At 38.1% G+C, this 15,640-nt stretch overlaps 1 protein-coding gene across 2 annotated transcripts in view; it reads left to right on the top strand.

The window, feature by feature from the left end:
• CNTNAP5 (contactin associated protein family member 5) overlaps window positions 1–15,640 on the top strand; it is a 767,582-nt gene that overhangs the window by 455,000 nt on the left and 296,942 nt on the right. For both annotated transcript variants that reach the window (XM_044769171.2, XM_070507397.1), the window contains exon 11: window positions 4,813–4,919. In XM_044769171.2, coding sequence (XP_044625106.1) covers window positions 4,813–4,919 — 107 coding nt within the window. The remainder of the gene's footprint in view (window positions 1–4,812; window positions 4,920–15,640) is intronic.

The raw sequence follows: 15,640 nt of genomic DNA, 5'->3' as shown, positions 1-15,640 counted from the left end.
GTAGACAGTGGTAAGGGTGGGGTTGCTATCATCTGATAGTGAAGGACATGGGTGGAGAAGGTAGAGGCGGGGGGCAAGATAAGAGATCAGAAATTCGGGTTTGGACACACAAAGTTTGAAATTCCTGTTAGACACCCAAGTGGAGCTGTGAGGCTGGCAGCTGGATTTATGAGTCTGGAATTTGGGAGACAAGACTGAATTCAAAATATAAACTTGAAAGTCACTGGTATGTAAAGTCATGAGATTTGCTCTATCACTCAGTAAACTGATTTTTGTTTAAGAAAATGCCAAAATTCCTGTTTCTTCTATGAAACTTAATAAAGTTTCTTCTATGAAATTTCTATGAAACTTACTAAATTTATTAAAAACTGACAGAGTGCATTTTCCAAACTATCTGGAATCCCACTGCAATGCTTTTCCCAGGCCTTATCCACTCCAGCTGGAAGCTTGTGCTTGGCCCCAGTTAAAGCTAAGTTAGGGAAATAACCACTCTGACCTTTCTCAAGGAAAACTGCAGGAGTCCTTTTGTTCTTCCTAATGCCCGAACAGACAGTGTGTTTTGCAGAAAACGTGCTTGCCAGGATGCTTGAAACTGGACTCTGGTTTAAAGTCTCAGAAATTTTTGCTCCTCATTTTCTGAGTGGTTCAGTCTCCCAACATCTTGTAAAATCCTTTCCCTTCTTTGAAGCAGCTCCTTTGGCTGTCTCTTTGTGGTGCATCAGCCTTTAAAGAGAAATATTTTGTTCCTTCATATCTCCTTGTGAACAGCTCGCCACACCACAAAACAACAACAGTGAAGCCAATACTGTATACCTCTGCAGACGGTACAGTGACCACTAATGAGGTCCATGGACCACTCTGGATGACTCTTCATCCCAGTTCACTTCTTACCTAGATTGTCCACAGCTGCAGTTTCAACAATCTTTCTTTTTTAGAAGAAGTTTTTATTTTGGGAAAAATGGTAAATTCTCATATAAAACTGGTATATTTTCTCCATCCGTTCCTAAGTCTTCTCTGCCTTTCCTTCAACATTTTCTTTCATCTCCCTGAAAACTATGCACACTTTGCTTCTATAAAGAGGCAAAGAGCTTTCAATGTGTCTGTCCTTTCTGAGTCTTTGCTGACACACATCATATCCTAGCTTATTTGGGCTCCTGAATAGAATGAATAAAACTGTTTGCTCATGCTGAAAGCTTTCTTTGTTCAACATTGTACACCAAAAAAAGGGACAGAGCCCCAGATCCAGTTATATATGAAATATTCAGATTTTAGAAGATGGGTGTTCTGAGTGATTGTCTCCTAGCAATTTGATGAAGGGCCTCACACCTAAGATGGTGGTGGCCCTTACACTTAATGGGCTCCTTTCACTTCGTAGCTCGAGCCCTTCTCTTTCTGATTTCATGGGCTAAGTGCTCAGTTTATGCCAATTAGAGAGAAAAAGAAACAAAACGCCAGTTAAAATGAACTGATTAAAGAATATGAAAATTATACTCATAAAACTGCTTTAAAACAAGCAAATTGGTGTCATGCATCTTTTATTTTGAGTGTCTACTTTACAGATGAGTTTTCCTAATAACAGTATGCATTGAACCAAAATGAACCAGGCTCGAACGCAGCCCTATAAGCATTCATTCATTTTTCTTTTCCGTGTGCTAGAAATATTAGATTTTTTCTTACCCATGTACTCTTTCCCTCTCAGAAATACATTATTGGTTTTCTTGAGTGACCATAAACAAATGAATTTCTGGCCTACAATTTCATCGGTAAATTTAGTTTGTTAACACTGTAATACAAGGTTTGTGAGAGGTTCATTAAAGATGTGTTCAACGTGCTCAGATATTGCTTAGAGTTTTCCCCGAGACCCCTCCCCCTACTGAATTTAGAAATCTTGAGTTTTTTAAATATTTTACAGTGTAGATGATAAGGAAACATGTTTTTTCATTCAATTTTGTTATTTATAGAATGCTGTTTTACAAAAAGTTAAGATTCTGTTAGTTGAAAGTAACAGAATCCAAACTCGAGTTCGCCTGAGCAAAATGGGGGTTTTCAGGGAAAGATCTTGGGTTATCTCACAGAATTTAACATAGATTAAAACCACCAGCCCTCAGGAAGTTCAGGGGTGCAGCCAAATCTTGGGAACAGCAGGAACCAGCCACACAAACACGGTCGGGACCCTCGCTGTGTCTCTCCAGCTGCATGCTGCGCCTCAGCATTGCTTTTTTCTTTCTCACTTTACTGCAGAAAAATTTTCTTCTCATGACTGAAAACATGGCCACTGAGAACTGAGTTTTCTATTTTATAGCTTCAGCTATCAAAAAGAGTCTGAACTGGGGGCTGGCCCCGTGGCCGAGTGGTTAAGTTCGCGCGCTCCGCTGCAGGCGGCCCAGTGTTTCGTTGGTCCGAGTCCTGGGCGCGGACATGGCACTGCTCATCAGACTACGCTGAGGCAGCGTCCCACATACCACAACTAGAAGAACCCACACCGAAGAATACACAACTATGTACTGGGGGGCTTTGGGGAGAAAAAGGAAAAAAATAAAATCTTTAAAAAAAAAAAAAAAAAAAGAGTCTGAACTGAACTTTCTTGATGCCAAAACCAAAAGAGCTATTGGTTAAGCAGCTACTTACCTGGATTTGCTCAGATTTCCCTTCTTAGAGCAATTCACTCTCTGTTGGGGTAGGGAGGGGAGCAATAATAACCTTATTAGCCAATCATGGAATATGTGTGCGTTTGGTGTCTGGGGGAGGGGAGTGGGATGTGGTGGGAAGGGGGTCTAGAGAGGTCATGTAAGGACTAGATAGTTTCACAGGGGAAAAATATGGAGAAAAATAAACTGCAGAAGCAGCAGTATTCAGAAGCAGGGAGGTGCTGGGATGCAAAAGAAAAGGATGTGGGGGCAGGTGGGTGTTCATGGGCCAGCTCGGAGGCTCTCTGTCAGGACACACCCAGAGGCAGAAGTCCTTGCTTGGATTTTGTAGATGACAACACTGATGCTTCAAGTTTATGCCGCTTCCCCACTGCACAAGGTTGGCGGGGGCAGGAACTGTGGTTCATCTGAGTGACAAACCTGTTTCTTTGCGTTCTGGTGAAGATCTGGAGCTGGGAATAGGAATCAAGAGGAAGGATAGAATTTAGAGTAGGGAAGGGACCGCTCTTTTTGTTAATTTATTGATTGGTTTCACTTGTTCCATAGTAAGATTATTGGGTCTTTTTTGTTTGTTTGTTTGGTTTCCTAAGCCGTAGTTGGATACCATGGAGTTACCAATGAGGTTTTCCCAAACATCAGCCCTGTCAGCACAATTGTATGTTTGCTGTGCTGAGCAGAAAATTTCTAATAATACATCTGAGCATATGCAGGAATATTAGTTTCTGGGCTCTGAAACAATCCTTGCTGGAGGGTTTCCTACCTATATAGGACATTTAGGGTAAATCATCTTACTTTTGCTTGCCTCACATTCTCAGTGGCTCCACAACGAGCACTTTTATTGTGTTATACCATGTCTGAATTTCATTGCTTATACACTCTTCCCTTTTAAATTCATGGGATTTATTTTTTCCTGTAAAGATTGTTTTCAAGAATTCCAATATTTATCCTTGCTTTTAATCTTAACTTTATCCACTACAAATATTGAGCACTTGCCAGGTTATCTCCTAGTGGCAACAGTGCCTGCAAGGTAGAGATTTTAAATTACGGATGAAAGAGATGAAGTGAATTACCCAAAGACACCATGGAGTAAATGGCTGAGCTGGGATTTCAATTCAGATGTATGTGACCCTAAAGTGTATGATCTCTGTCCAGAAAAAATGAATATTGCCTTCACTCCTACTAGCCCAAGTGACATTGAACATTTTTCCTTCCTATCATTTTTGCAATATAAAGTGCTCGTTTTATTTTGTTGTTGCCATGTTTCATATCTTAGATTTTCGTCTAATCCAATCCCAGTCTGTTATAATCCTTTTTGTTAACATCATAGATAATAGTTTTATGTTAGCCTATTAATTTTAGGTACTACAACTTTCCTAAGAAGTTTACTAATGTCAGACGCTTACATTGATTCACCATTATGAACGACATCATTATGAATATTGATAATTAGCATACATGGTTTTCATATTTTGAAGTATATCCTCAAAATAAAACCATCTAAGTGTGATTGCTGGGTCAAATTATGTGATATTTTAGAGGGTTTTTAATGTGTCTGGTGAAAGTATTTTTTGGAATAGTCATACTGATATTATTATAACTACTAAAGGCCTCATTTTAAGGATAGAATTGGCACTTAAAAAATGTTAGAATTTCTTCACATGTTAAATGAGCAGGTATCATCCTTTGAAATCTCATAGGTAGTTTAAAATAGATTCCTGGCTATCACCGAAAAGAGAAGTGTGAGGACAGTGACCGCAATTATATGCCCCTTTCCCCTTTCTTTTAAAAATGTAAAATCTTTCCAAAATGTAAAATTACAACTTTTTTTATACATTTTATTCTATGGTAAATGAAAAACCTTACAGATTTTGACTACTTCAAATTAACTTTAAGTCAGTGAGATTTTGCCCCAATATTGAAATGCTTCACTTACTTGCCGAAATCAGCTCTGAGCCTTTCATTGCCCAGCAGTGCTAGGTGGACCCACCCCTTGTAGTAAAACCATAGCATTGTTTGATGTCATTCAAGTTTGACTTAGGTATAGGAGTGTTGTAGACCAATTTCCACTATCAATTCATGCAGTTGGGTATAAGACATTTTTAATTTTCCCTTTATTTCAACTGATTTGGTTTATTTTGTTTGCTTTTGCTTTATCTTCCATTAGGTGTTTGCCAAACTACTGTGAACATGGAGGAAGCTGCTCCCAGTCCTGGACTACTTTCTACTGTAACTGCAGTGACACAGGTTACACTGGTGCCACCTGCCATAACTGTGAGTAGTTTCATGGTTTATCTACAGAGGAATGGGCAAAAATCCAGGAACACCAATATTAACTTCAGGATGTATTAAACAGGTGGTGGGCGCTTTTTATTCATTCATTCAGCATGTGTTTCTTGAGAGGATACTATATGACAAACACTGTGGTAGGCATGGAGGCTACATGGGTACAAGCCATATCCTCATAGAGTTTATGGTCTACCAGGAAGAAAAACAGGAAATGGGATAAGTGTTGCAGAAGAAGCAAGACAAGATTGTGTAGGTGCACAAAGGGGGGCTATCAAATCAGCTTCATTGTCTAGATGGGATAAGCTATGCCTCTAATAAACAACCTTACATCTCAGTGGCCTAAGTAATAAGCAGTTGTGTCATGTCTATGTTACATGCTCTTCACACCTTGCCAGGGGACCCTCTTCCACTTTGTCCTCATTCTAGGATGCTGACAAAGGCTCCATCACTTGGAATGTTGCCATGGCAGGGAGAAAGATGCACAAGAAATCATGTGCTAGCTTTTAAAAGCTTTTACCTGGAAGTGACAAACATTACTCCAAACCCACACTCCGTTGAGCAAATAAAGTCACATGGGCACACGTGAATTTAAGAGGGGAGGAAGTACATTCTTACCATGGGATCTGAAACAACAAAACAAGCATATTAGTAATGAGTGCCTGTGACTACCTGTCAATGTTAGGGAGGCTTCAAAGAGAAAGCTTGAGCTGATCTCATCTTAGGAATGCAGCAGGAATAAAATAAAAAGGAAACTGAGTCTATAGGTAGTTTCATGTGGCTGGAGAGTGCAGACAGTGAGGAGAAGTGTAAGAGAGGAAGCAGGGAGGCAGGCTGGATCTCACAAAGAATAAGGGGTGAGAATTAAAAAAAAATGAATAATGTGAGCCCAGATGTCTATAATTTTATAGTCTTGTCGGGGTAACCAAAGAAAAACACATGACAAAGTAGAGACGGTTTGCTATTTAGAGAATTGCATGTCAAACAGTGTGAAATGAACTGTAAGTATAATTGAGAAAGATGTAATCTGAAGGTGCTGGTTATAGTTATTGGAGATTTCATGGAAAATGTGAAATTTGAAGTTGACTTAGAAGGCAGAGGGGTGGGAGAAGAAACTTCTAGAAAGATGTAAGAGCCAAGCCAAGGCTGGAGTCGCCCTGAAGACTACAGTGAGACTATCCCAAAGGAGCATATGTCATCAGTTTTTCTTGAGCTCCTGCTGTTGCTGGGATGGCACTCAGAGATTCAGAAAAGGAGTGACAGATGCCAGCTGAGCTGAAATCAGACTCTGATCCAGGGCAAGCAATGCTGGCACTTGCATCACTGAAGACCTCTCAGCCATTCTATGGCCTCTTCTATGTCTTGGAAGTAGCATTCATCAATGATGCCCATAGAGGAGCCTAATCAAGTCAGAGAAGAAATAGTCCCGTGGTCATCATGGGATGATGTTGTTAACGCTGTTAGTTGCCTTGGAAAGTGAAAAACACTGTCTGGCTTTAAAATGAAACATCTTATTTAAAATTTTCTATTCAGAAATTTGGCACAGCAAAGAGAACACTGAACTGAGAGAGATGAGATTTAAATTTTACCTAGATCTTGTACTTAAACAAGTACATAATTTTAGCACTCCAGAGCTCAATTTCTTCACAGATCCTATAAGGGAAAACTAATGAAATCTTGTGAGCCCTTTTCAGGCTAAAATTACATGTTTTTATTTAAGACTCCCAATAAATACCAATCCATAAGTATTGAGTCTGGTTCCAGAAATATTATCCCTAAATAGCCAAGAACAATGTGTGTTTGCACAGAAGCTTTGTAGGACATATATATACTTGTTAGGATTGTAACATCAATGTTCTTGTAAGAAACTCAGAGGTAAACAGAACGGCCATCCATTTCTTAGTGAGACAAGAGCAACCTGAAGAAGATGAAGTCAAAGCCAACCCAATTCCAGCACAATCACAGGACAACATTCCTATCACTTTGAGAGCTCATTCTGTTCACTTTCTCCTAAAGTAATTTAAAGATATTTTGAGGAGTTCATCTCTACAGATGCTCTTTTCCTTTAATTTTCTCCATCCATCAGGCTAAAAATAGAAGATTTGCAGCTTTGCAAAAGTGTGAAGTTGAAAATCGATGGAAGTGAGGTGTTGGCTTTTAAAGAAACACTGTCAAAACTGATGAGCAGGGGACTCAACATACCAAGCCTTAGAAATAGCATTCCTTTTTTAAGACCTTCTCTTTCCCCTTTCCGTGAAATTGCTCAGTGCCTACACTGTGAGTTCCAAGATCGTTAAGCACCTTCTTCCCTTCTGGGTACCTAGCCAGGACAAATCTGAGGTGCTTGCATGACTGTGAGGTTTGGCAAGCACACCTCAGATGCCTGTGCAATTCAGGAATCTGTCCTCCTGCTAATGAATCCCTTCCTCTCCCTCAGTTGGGTGAGGATGATTGTTTTAAGTCACTTTATAAACTGAATGAATCAAGCCATGCTTTCATGGCTTCAACAAGCATGTTTCCCACGTGGGGCATCAGAGATGAGAGTTGCTAAAACACAGAAGACAGTAAACAGGGATACCCTCATGTAAAAACACAATAAGCAAGTTCGCAGTCCTTCTCTTGTGGAAATGACAATGTCCGTGATGTGTTGGGGTATATTTTCTTAAAGCAATCATCTGCAATCAGTATACTAAATGCAAGGTCTTCAGATTCATAACACATTTATAATAATAATTAAAACGGATAATTTCTTGAGTATTCTTTTAGTCTTTTTTCTTTTCAAGCTCTTCAGAGTTAGTTTTGTTTTTCATTATTGGTGCTTTCTAGTAAATGTAAACCAATAAGGCTGAATTAGGAAAAATAGAATTAACTTCTTTCTGCCCAGCCTTCATGGATAAGAGAGGGGTCTGGGTGAGGGAAAGAATACAATGGACTCTCTAAGAAATGAGAAATGGGAATTCCCAAAGTCTTTAGACACAGCAGGTTGCCGTTGAAGTAGAAATATCATCATGTCATTTCAATTTTCTTTCCTCCTTACCTGATGACACATAAAGAACTTTGGTATGCAAGTTAGATTACTTTTCAAGCACACTTTGTTCAAAGCCACCTCTTTAAGAAGGAGGTGATGAATGTGTGGCCAATTCCTATCAAATCTGAGGAGGAAATATGAGACTATCACTTCTCCCATAGTCTGCCATTGAACACTGTGATATCGTGTTTGTAAACTGTTTGCTTAGGAATCTTCTCCTCTAAGCTGTATCTTGCTCTCCAGAGGAATAACTGAAAGCAAAATAATGTTTGCAGTCCAGATTAAGCCACAGCAACCCAACCAATGATCAGGGCCTTCAGCCCACCAGATACAGTTACCTTGGTTAATTGGTTTTATACAATGTGCAAGTTTAGAAGGTTATGTAATTGAACCAACTTCTAAGTACTCAAGGTATATCTTGGTCATGGTATAGCATGAATCCAAGTTAAGATTAAAAGGAAGAGGGTTTGATTATGTGAGCTTAGTACATAGATTAGTCTGCAACATAATGATAACGTGAGATGGGAATTATTGTTATCTCTAATTTTTAGATGAACATATTGAGGTCCAGAAAGATTACATAACTTCCTCAAGTTTACACAGCTAGTAAACCTTGGTGGAGCTGGGACTTGGCTGGAAGGAATCTGGCAGCAGACGCCAGATACTTAATCCCTGTATCTTATTTTCTTTCTTGAACAAGTAAGACATTTGCAAACCTCTGTGTATGAACTTAGTGATGGGACATTCATGACATTCTCGATGTTGCTTGAGACATGCTAAGATATTATGATATCGTAATTGAAAACATAGTTCTAGAAGACTGAGAGATGAGAAAGTTTTTGTGTTCTAGAATAATCATGAAATCATTATGGAGGAAGCAGGATGAGTTAGCATTTCAATGACAACTAAAATTAAAATAGATGTAAGGAATAAGGAAGCCAATTGAAAACAGATACAGGCAAGAGTCAAGACATGATGGTAGGAATATATATGGTATGTTTTGGGACAATGTAGATGTTTGCTTGGCTCAAGAAAGGAAAAATAAATAGCTCTATTCGTTCATTCCTGAAGCTCAAATGGTATTCCTATAAAGCAGTTTCCACAAGGGGAAATCTGAGCTTGCTTCTCATTATACAAAGCTTTTCATGTGCTATTGCAATATCTATAAATACTATTCAATGACTACATAATAAATATTCTAATGATTTTTATTTTCATTCAACCATTCTAATCTTCTTTTCTTTTGAAGAGAGGACAAGGCCCTGTGTTGTTTCCAAATATTTATTATTATAACCAACACTATAGTGAGCATCTTTGTGCTTAAATAATTTTTTAACCCCACATGTTCTATTGTTTTCTTGAACTAGCCTTAGCAAGGACATTATTGAGTCAAAGATTGTGAGTAGTTTTAAGGATCTTGATTCATATTTTCATCTTGCTTTCCTAAAGTCTTGCTACAGTTTAAACTTTGATCACTATTTTCTGAGATCTTATTTCACCTTCTCTGCCAGAATTATTTATATAATTTATAAAACTATTTGACATGTATTTTTACTAAAGCATTTGCAGATTGAAATGGAAATTATTATTGACCCTCATGATGAGTTCCAGATAAAATAAAGTTGTTATTTTTTAGATTACTTATACAATAGGAACAAGATTGTCTCCACAGAATTTTATTTTATTCCTCAACAAGTACCATTTGAAAGCACATCTGGTGTCAATAACTATGCATTTGATGATTACTCTCACCTTGAGCAGACAATAAGTGATACAAGTGCTTATCATCTGTTATATGTCTCCTATTGAGTGGGACTGTCCCTGATCTTCTCACTATCTATGTCCGATGACATTCACATGAGCCCTTTTCAGGGTCTCTTCACCATTTCTCAGCCTTTGCTAATCCCTTTTCACAGTGTAGTCTCTCTGACATCCTAACAACACCTTTTAGCTCACTTTTCAGTGTGGCAAAGGATGTCAGATTTCTTCCTCTCCCAAGCCTGCTATAGTGCTTCTCCCATTGGGCAGTCAATAACCAGGTATTGATTGGAAGCATATCAAATTGTCTGGCTGTCAGGCTCAACAATAGTCATCACAGAGGGATAACACTTTTGCTATTTTAACAGTAGGTAAATGGTCTTCTAACTACATGACATTTCATGGTTGGAAGGAAAGGTTGGAGAGGGTGGGGGATTCTGGTAATACGAGGTTTATTTAAAAGCATTGCTCATATCTCTTAATTCAGGTCAACTCATATCCTACTGTTGTTCTATGGGTTTCCTATTAAGAACTAAAGAAACTTCAACTCTGTGATTAATCCTGAATGCCATCAGCAGATGTTTTCGGCTGCGACCTAAAGGAGAAGAAAAAAATATTGTAATGAATTGTTGAATCCACACCCTGCTTTGTTTTATGACACTAACCAGTCTTTTGTGTCATCACTATTTTTATTCACGTTAACTCCCCTATTGAGACTGTAAACTCGTTTAGGGAAGGAACTGTGTCTTATTTATTTTTGTACTACTCATATCCAAGGAACTTGTGACATAAAGGGCATATCATGTAATTGGTGAGACAGACAATTAAGCAGAAAAAGATAATTCAATGTGTCATTAGATGGGGATTCTATAAAGACAAGATGATGTCTGAATCTTCTCTGTCTCCAGCCCCTTGTTTAATCTCTGACGCATAGCAGATATCTACTATTTGCTGTATACACAAATAGATAAATGAGGTATGTGCACACAGAAATGTTGAGTTACTGGGTGAGGGTATTGTAACTTTCTGGGGAACATGAGAAGGTTTTCAGAATAACTGACCTTTGAACACATACTTGAATGATGGGAAAGAATAAGGGGAAAGAGAAGAGTGAGCAACATGTGCAAAGGCAGAAAGACATGAAGGGTCAAACAGCAAGAGGGGACCATGAGATGTGTAACATAGCTAGAATCTAAGATGAAATGAAGGAAGATGGAGAGTCAGGAAATACAGCCAGAGTAGAAGATGGAATTATACGTTGAGAAGGAGCTTACTTCCCTATTAAGCATCTAGAAGCCGGTCACATTTTGTTGGTTTCATTTTAATGCTGGGAATTGACTTGCTAATATTTATTTTGCTCTTGTTTGCTTTTTGGTTTATTAGTTTCTTTTTGGAAATATAACTGTGTTAGTATCATAGAGCACGTACTGAAATTGGAAGACGTAGGTGCAAGGGAGAGTTACTGGATGCTGTTTGCAAGCATGTGGGCAGCAAATGATGAGAGTCAGAACAAGCTAAAAAGAAGGGACATGACTTGAAAGGCATATCTAAAATTAGATCAAACAGGCTTGAAGTCAAATCGAATACAGGAGAGAGAAGGATGACTTTCAGCTTTAGCTTAGAAGACATCATGAATGAAGAATGTAGTGACTAAGTCCTCAGTTCTGTCTGGGCCTGATAGCATCGTGTCAAATCCTGGTCCTACAACTTACAAGATATACAACCTAGGGCAAGTTATTTGAGCTCCATGTGCTTTCACTTCCTTATTTGTGATATGGGGCTAAAAATAACAGCTACCTAAAGGAAATATCACGGGAACAAAACAAAATAATCCTCATTAAGTATTTACCCTGGTGCCTGGCAAATGCAAAGTCCCTGTTCTATGTGAACAGATAGAGAACATGTAGACATAGGAGGAGATTTAGTGGACACTCTCACGTGTTTAATTTGGGACACAGTGTTTGCCTGGACAGATGCTCAATGTGCAGAAGTACCTAGAAATCCCTGGAGTGAGGTCCAGAGGAGAAGATCCAAATCACTGGGTGTAAAGTTGCTGAAGCCTTTTGAGTAGATGAAGTCAATTAGGTGTGTAGGCGAAGGGTGGAACCTGCAAAATAAAACATTTTAAAGAACTCAAGAAGAGATACACTGAGACACAACTAATAAGGAATGATGACGAAAGGGAAAGCAAGAACTAAGAAAAAGTGATGACATAAAATGCAGAAGAGAAATGTTTTAAGAAGAGATTATAAACAGAAATGTCCAAGCGATATCCTCCAGATTAATTCTTCATCACAGTGGTTGGTAATTGTTGAATGACTGGATATATGTTTAAAAAAGAACTTGGAGAAAGGCACAATAAGGAAAAGAAAAAAAAGCACTTTTCTATAGACAGTCTATGACTGAGGCAGTACTGGAATGTATTGGAATTTGCTGTTCCAAGAGAATCTTTTCACTGATCACTACCTTAAGTGTTGTCAGGATCCAGGTGATTCAAAACCATTACCTACCACTGAGATGATTTTATTCTCCTTTAGGAGAAGAGACCAATATGTTTGCATCCATTAATAAACAAATAATGCAAGGCAGTGCATAACCATGTGCGTAAGACCTGCTGCAAGGTGGTTGCTACTCTATGAAGAGAGCGATCAGGGCAGGCTGAAGTTGCTGTGAAAGAGTTCTTAGAGATTGGTTGGGGCTGTCCACAAGAGCCAGACGCGAGTAGGCAGAGAAGTGTTAGAGAGTGTTATTCAAGGGTGAGAATCAAATGAAGGACAAATGAGGAGGAGCATGGAGAATTTCTGGGTTTCTATCAGGGCACTAACCTAAGGGGAAGATAGCAAACACTTGTTAAGCTCCGTGTAACTGCCCTGCATTGTACTCAGTAGTTTATACTTGTCATCTCACTTTCTGAGCGCCCACCCCCCAACATTCTTAGCTCTGACTTTGTTAGACTGTGGCAATTCTTCAAACAATGGTGGTCTTCACATATGCAAATCTCTTGACAGAAAGACTTCTTATCACTTTCTTTGCCTGAGTAATCTCTGTCAACTCCTACAAGAAGCCTACTGGGACCTTTCTAGATACTGCTTAGTTTTGCTCCTTCAGCATCTACTCACACAGAACTTATTCCACAATACTAAAATTGAATATCTGGTTCTTGTTATCCTTCTCAAACTGTCAATTTTCTGTGCATTCTTCTTTGTATATCTTGTGCTTACTGACGTACAGTAGAGGATCAATGAATATAAATATCCTTTTATGGCCAAAATGCTTAAAGACACAAAGCTGGTGGAAGTGAGATTTGAACTGAGTTCTAGATGGCTTGAAAGCACTTCCTCTTCACATTACAGCATCTCTAAGTGGAAGGAATAGTTCTCTTAAATATTTTATGAAATATAGCAGGACTTAAAAACAAAACTGATACAAAGACTTCTCATCAGAGAGGGGTAGGAATGAAGGGTGTATATTGACCTCAGGTCGATTTTCTTCCTTTTGAACATATCTCAATGATTTAAGTTTCCCACAGTTATTTCCTACATGTTAATTTGTTCTATTTATTCTTTCTTTCCTCTTTCCCTCCATCTCTCCCTTCATATCCCCTTCCCCTCATTAAATGAGGTTACAGTAAAGCTAACTGCAAACACTTACATTGGATTGACAATGTGCAAGAAATGTGATCACAAGTTTGGGCTTTATTCCAAATCCTTAGAAGCAATAAAAGATCCCAAAATATGAAAGAAGATAATTAACTGGAGATAATTTAATTGTTGATGTTGCCTTTCTGTGGAGAATCATTGAAATTTACTTTGAACAATGAGCATTTATTTGTAGTGTATTTCAATCAACAGAAGACTAATTGCCATAGAAATACAAAGCTCTAGTATGTCCCGTGAGAAGGAAGTAATCTGGACTGGATACATACATATTAAACTCGATATAGAAAGACACATTTTCCGTCTGTGCCTCAGCTTTGGATCCAGACAGATATATGGTATATTTATAGCTCTTTGGTATTGGACGAATTACTTAAAATTTTCAGCCTTGCTTGCTTGATCTCTAAATAATAATAACTCATTTAAACAGTTATTTTGTGGATTAGAGGTAAGGAATGAAAAATATCTGGCACAAAATTTGCAATTTGGCATTTCCATGTTAAATGGTATCTATTATATATTTAAAATGTTTATGAAAGTTTGGGTGTATGTTTGGTAAGAGACATTTAATAATTTACCTTCCTATGCTACCAAATCATATGGCTATAGGAAAACTTTTTACATTGTAGGTTACTAAACAGATATTAGATTCTAGCATAGGTGTTGCCATCAGTGGAAAAACTTGAGGTACAATATCTCTGAAAGAAGCCAGACTGGGGCTCAAGAGGCCTGAGTCAGATCTGTCTCTGCCACAAACGCCCTTAGGTAAATAGAGTATTTCTTGTAACCCATATTCCTCCAGAATATAGTGTGGAATATACATAGACTACACACGGTCACTAAGAAAGATTATTTTGATTTTCTCCAGTAGTATGACTCAGAATGAGTGTGTTGTAATTATACTGTACAGTTGGTTTTTCTCATCTTAGCCATTTTCCAATGTTCTAGCTCAGAATAATATTTGCATAGATCATACACCAAATCTCTTGACTATGTTTTAGAAAACACTGAGTGCTCTTTCATACTGTTACCTCAAATAACCTTTAAAACTAAAACAAGTTAAAACATGAGGGGTATAATGGCCACAAATATTTAAAGCTCTTGCATCTTGCCCTTGAAACATTTGGTTGAGTTGAACCACTGTGGTTTCCATTTGGAATAAATCAACTTAAAGGGTAATAAGGGCTATAAGCAATAAGAGAATAAAAGAGACAGTGTGATTGCTCAATATAGTTTGTCAATTTTATTTTAAATAATAGAGTAAGACTTGACTATCTAAATTGTCATGAAATAAATTAATTCCCAGTGTTCTCAGTTTTAATATTGCAAAAATATTTTCATTATGTAATTCAGAGATAAAAATTCAGAAAATACTTCTTCATTCATTAAAATTCTATAACACAGCAACACTGTGACCTATGGCAAGTTATTTCACCAATTTGAATCTCACTTGTGTCATATACCAAGAGAATATAATAGAATCTGTCCCTTATTGCTACAGGGATAAATTCAGAACCAATGGGCGTGAAATCTTTTTGACAAGTATGATTCCTTATAGAGTTCTTCTTCTTATATATTTGCATCATTTATTCCCACTGCAACCTTGGTGAGGGACAACACAAGTATTCAGAAGAAGAAGAAAAGATTCAGAACAGGTTAGAATGGATAGCCCAAGGACATTCAGTTACAAGACCCAAGCAGGACTAAAACCTGGATATTCTTGTTGTCTCTGACGTTGTCAGTGTGAGTATCCTGCAAAGCTTCATCAGCTGTATCATGCTGTTGGCAAGGTGAGTTGTCGTTAGTGCAATTCTTGGGGTTTTTTTTTTTAATTTAGTTTTTGGTATGTGTTTGCTGAAAGAAACTCTCAGTATATTACTGCTCAGCTTCAAATCGTTCAGTGGCTCTCCACTTTCTTAGTGATAAAATCCCTGTTTCTCAGCTCAGTAAGTGTGGCTCTTCACTGTCTGGAGACCTCCTAAATCACAAACACTTTCAGTCATGGTCCCATATGCAGTCATGTTACATTGGCTCTCATAGACTTTCCATTCCTTAAACATGCCAAACTCTTTTTATCACTCCATTATTTTGGACTGAATATTCTTCCTGGCAATTTTCTGTTCTACCTCAACATTCTGTTCAAGTATTACCTTTGTGTGCAAAGTAGTTGCAATAAGTGATCTTTTGATTTTTCTGTGGCATTAGTTTGAGCTCCTCGCGGTCACGCACTTTGGCTTTTTGTGCAGGCATTCCCAGTAGCGAGCCCC

The sequence above is a fragment of the Equus asinus genome, chromosome 4, assembly GCF_041296235.1.
Source record: "Equus asinus isolate D_3611 breed Donkey chromosome 4, EquAss-T2T_v2, whole genome shotgun sequence".
Classification (NCBI taxonomy): domain Eukaryota; kingdom Metazoa; phylum Chordata; class Mammalia; order Perissodactyla; family Equidae; genus Equus; species Equus asinus.
This window is presented reverse-complemented; position numbering and strand designations above follow the sequence as displayed.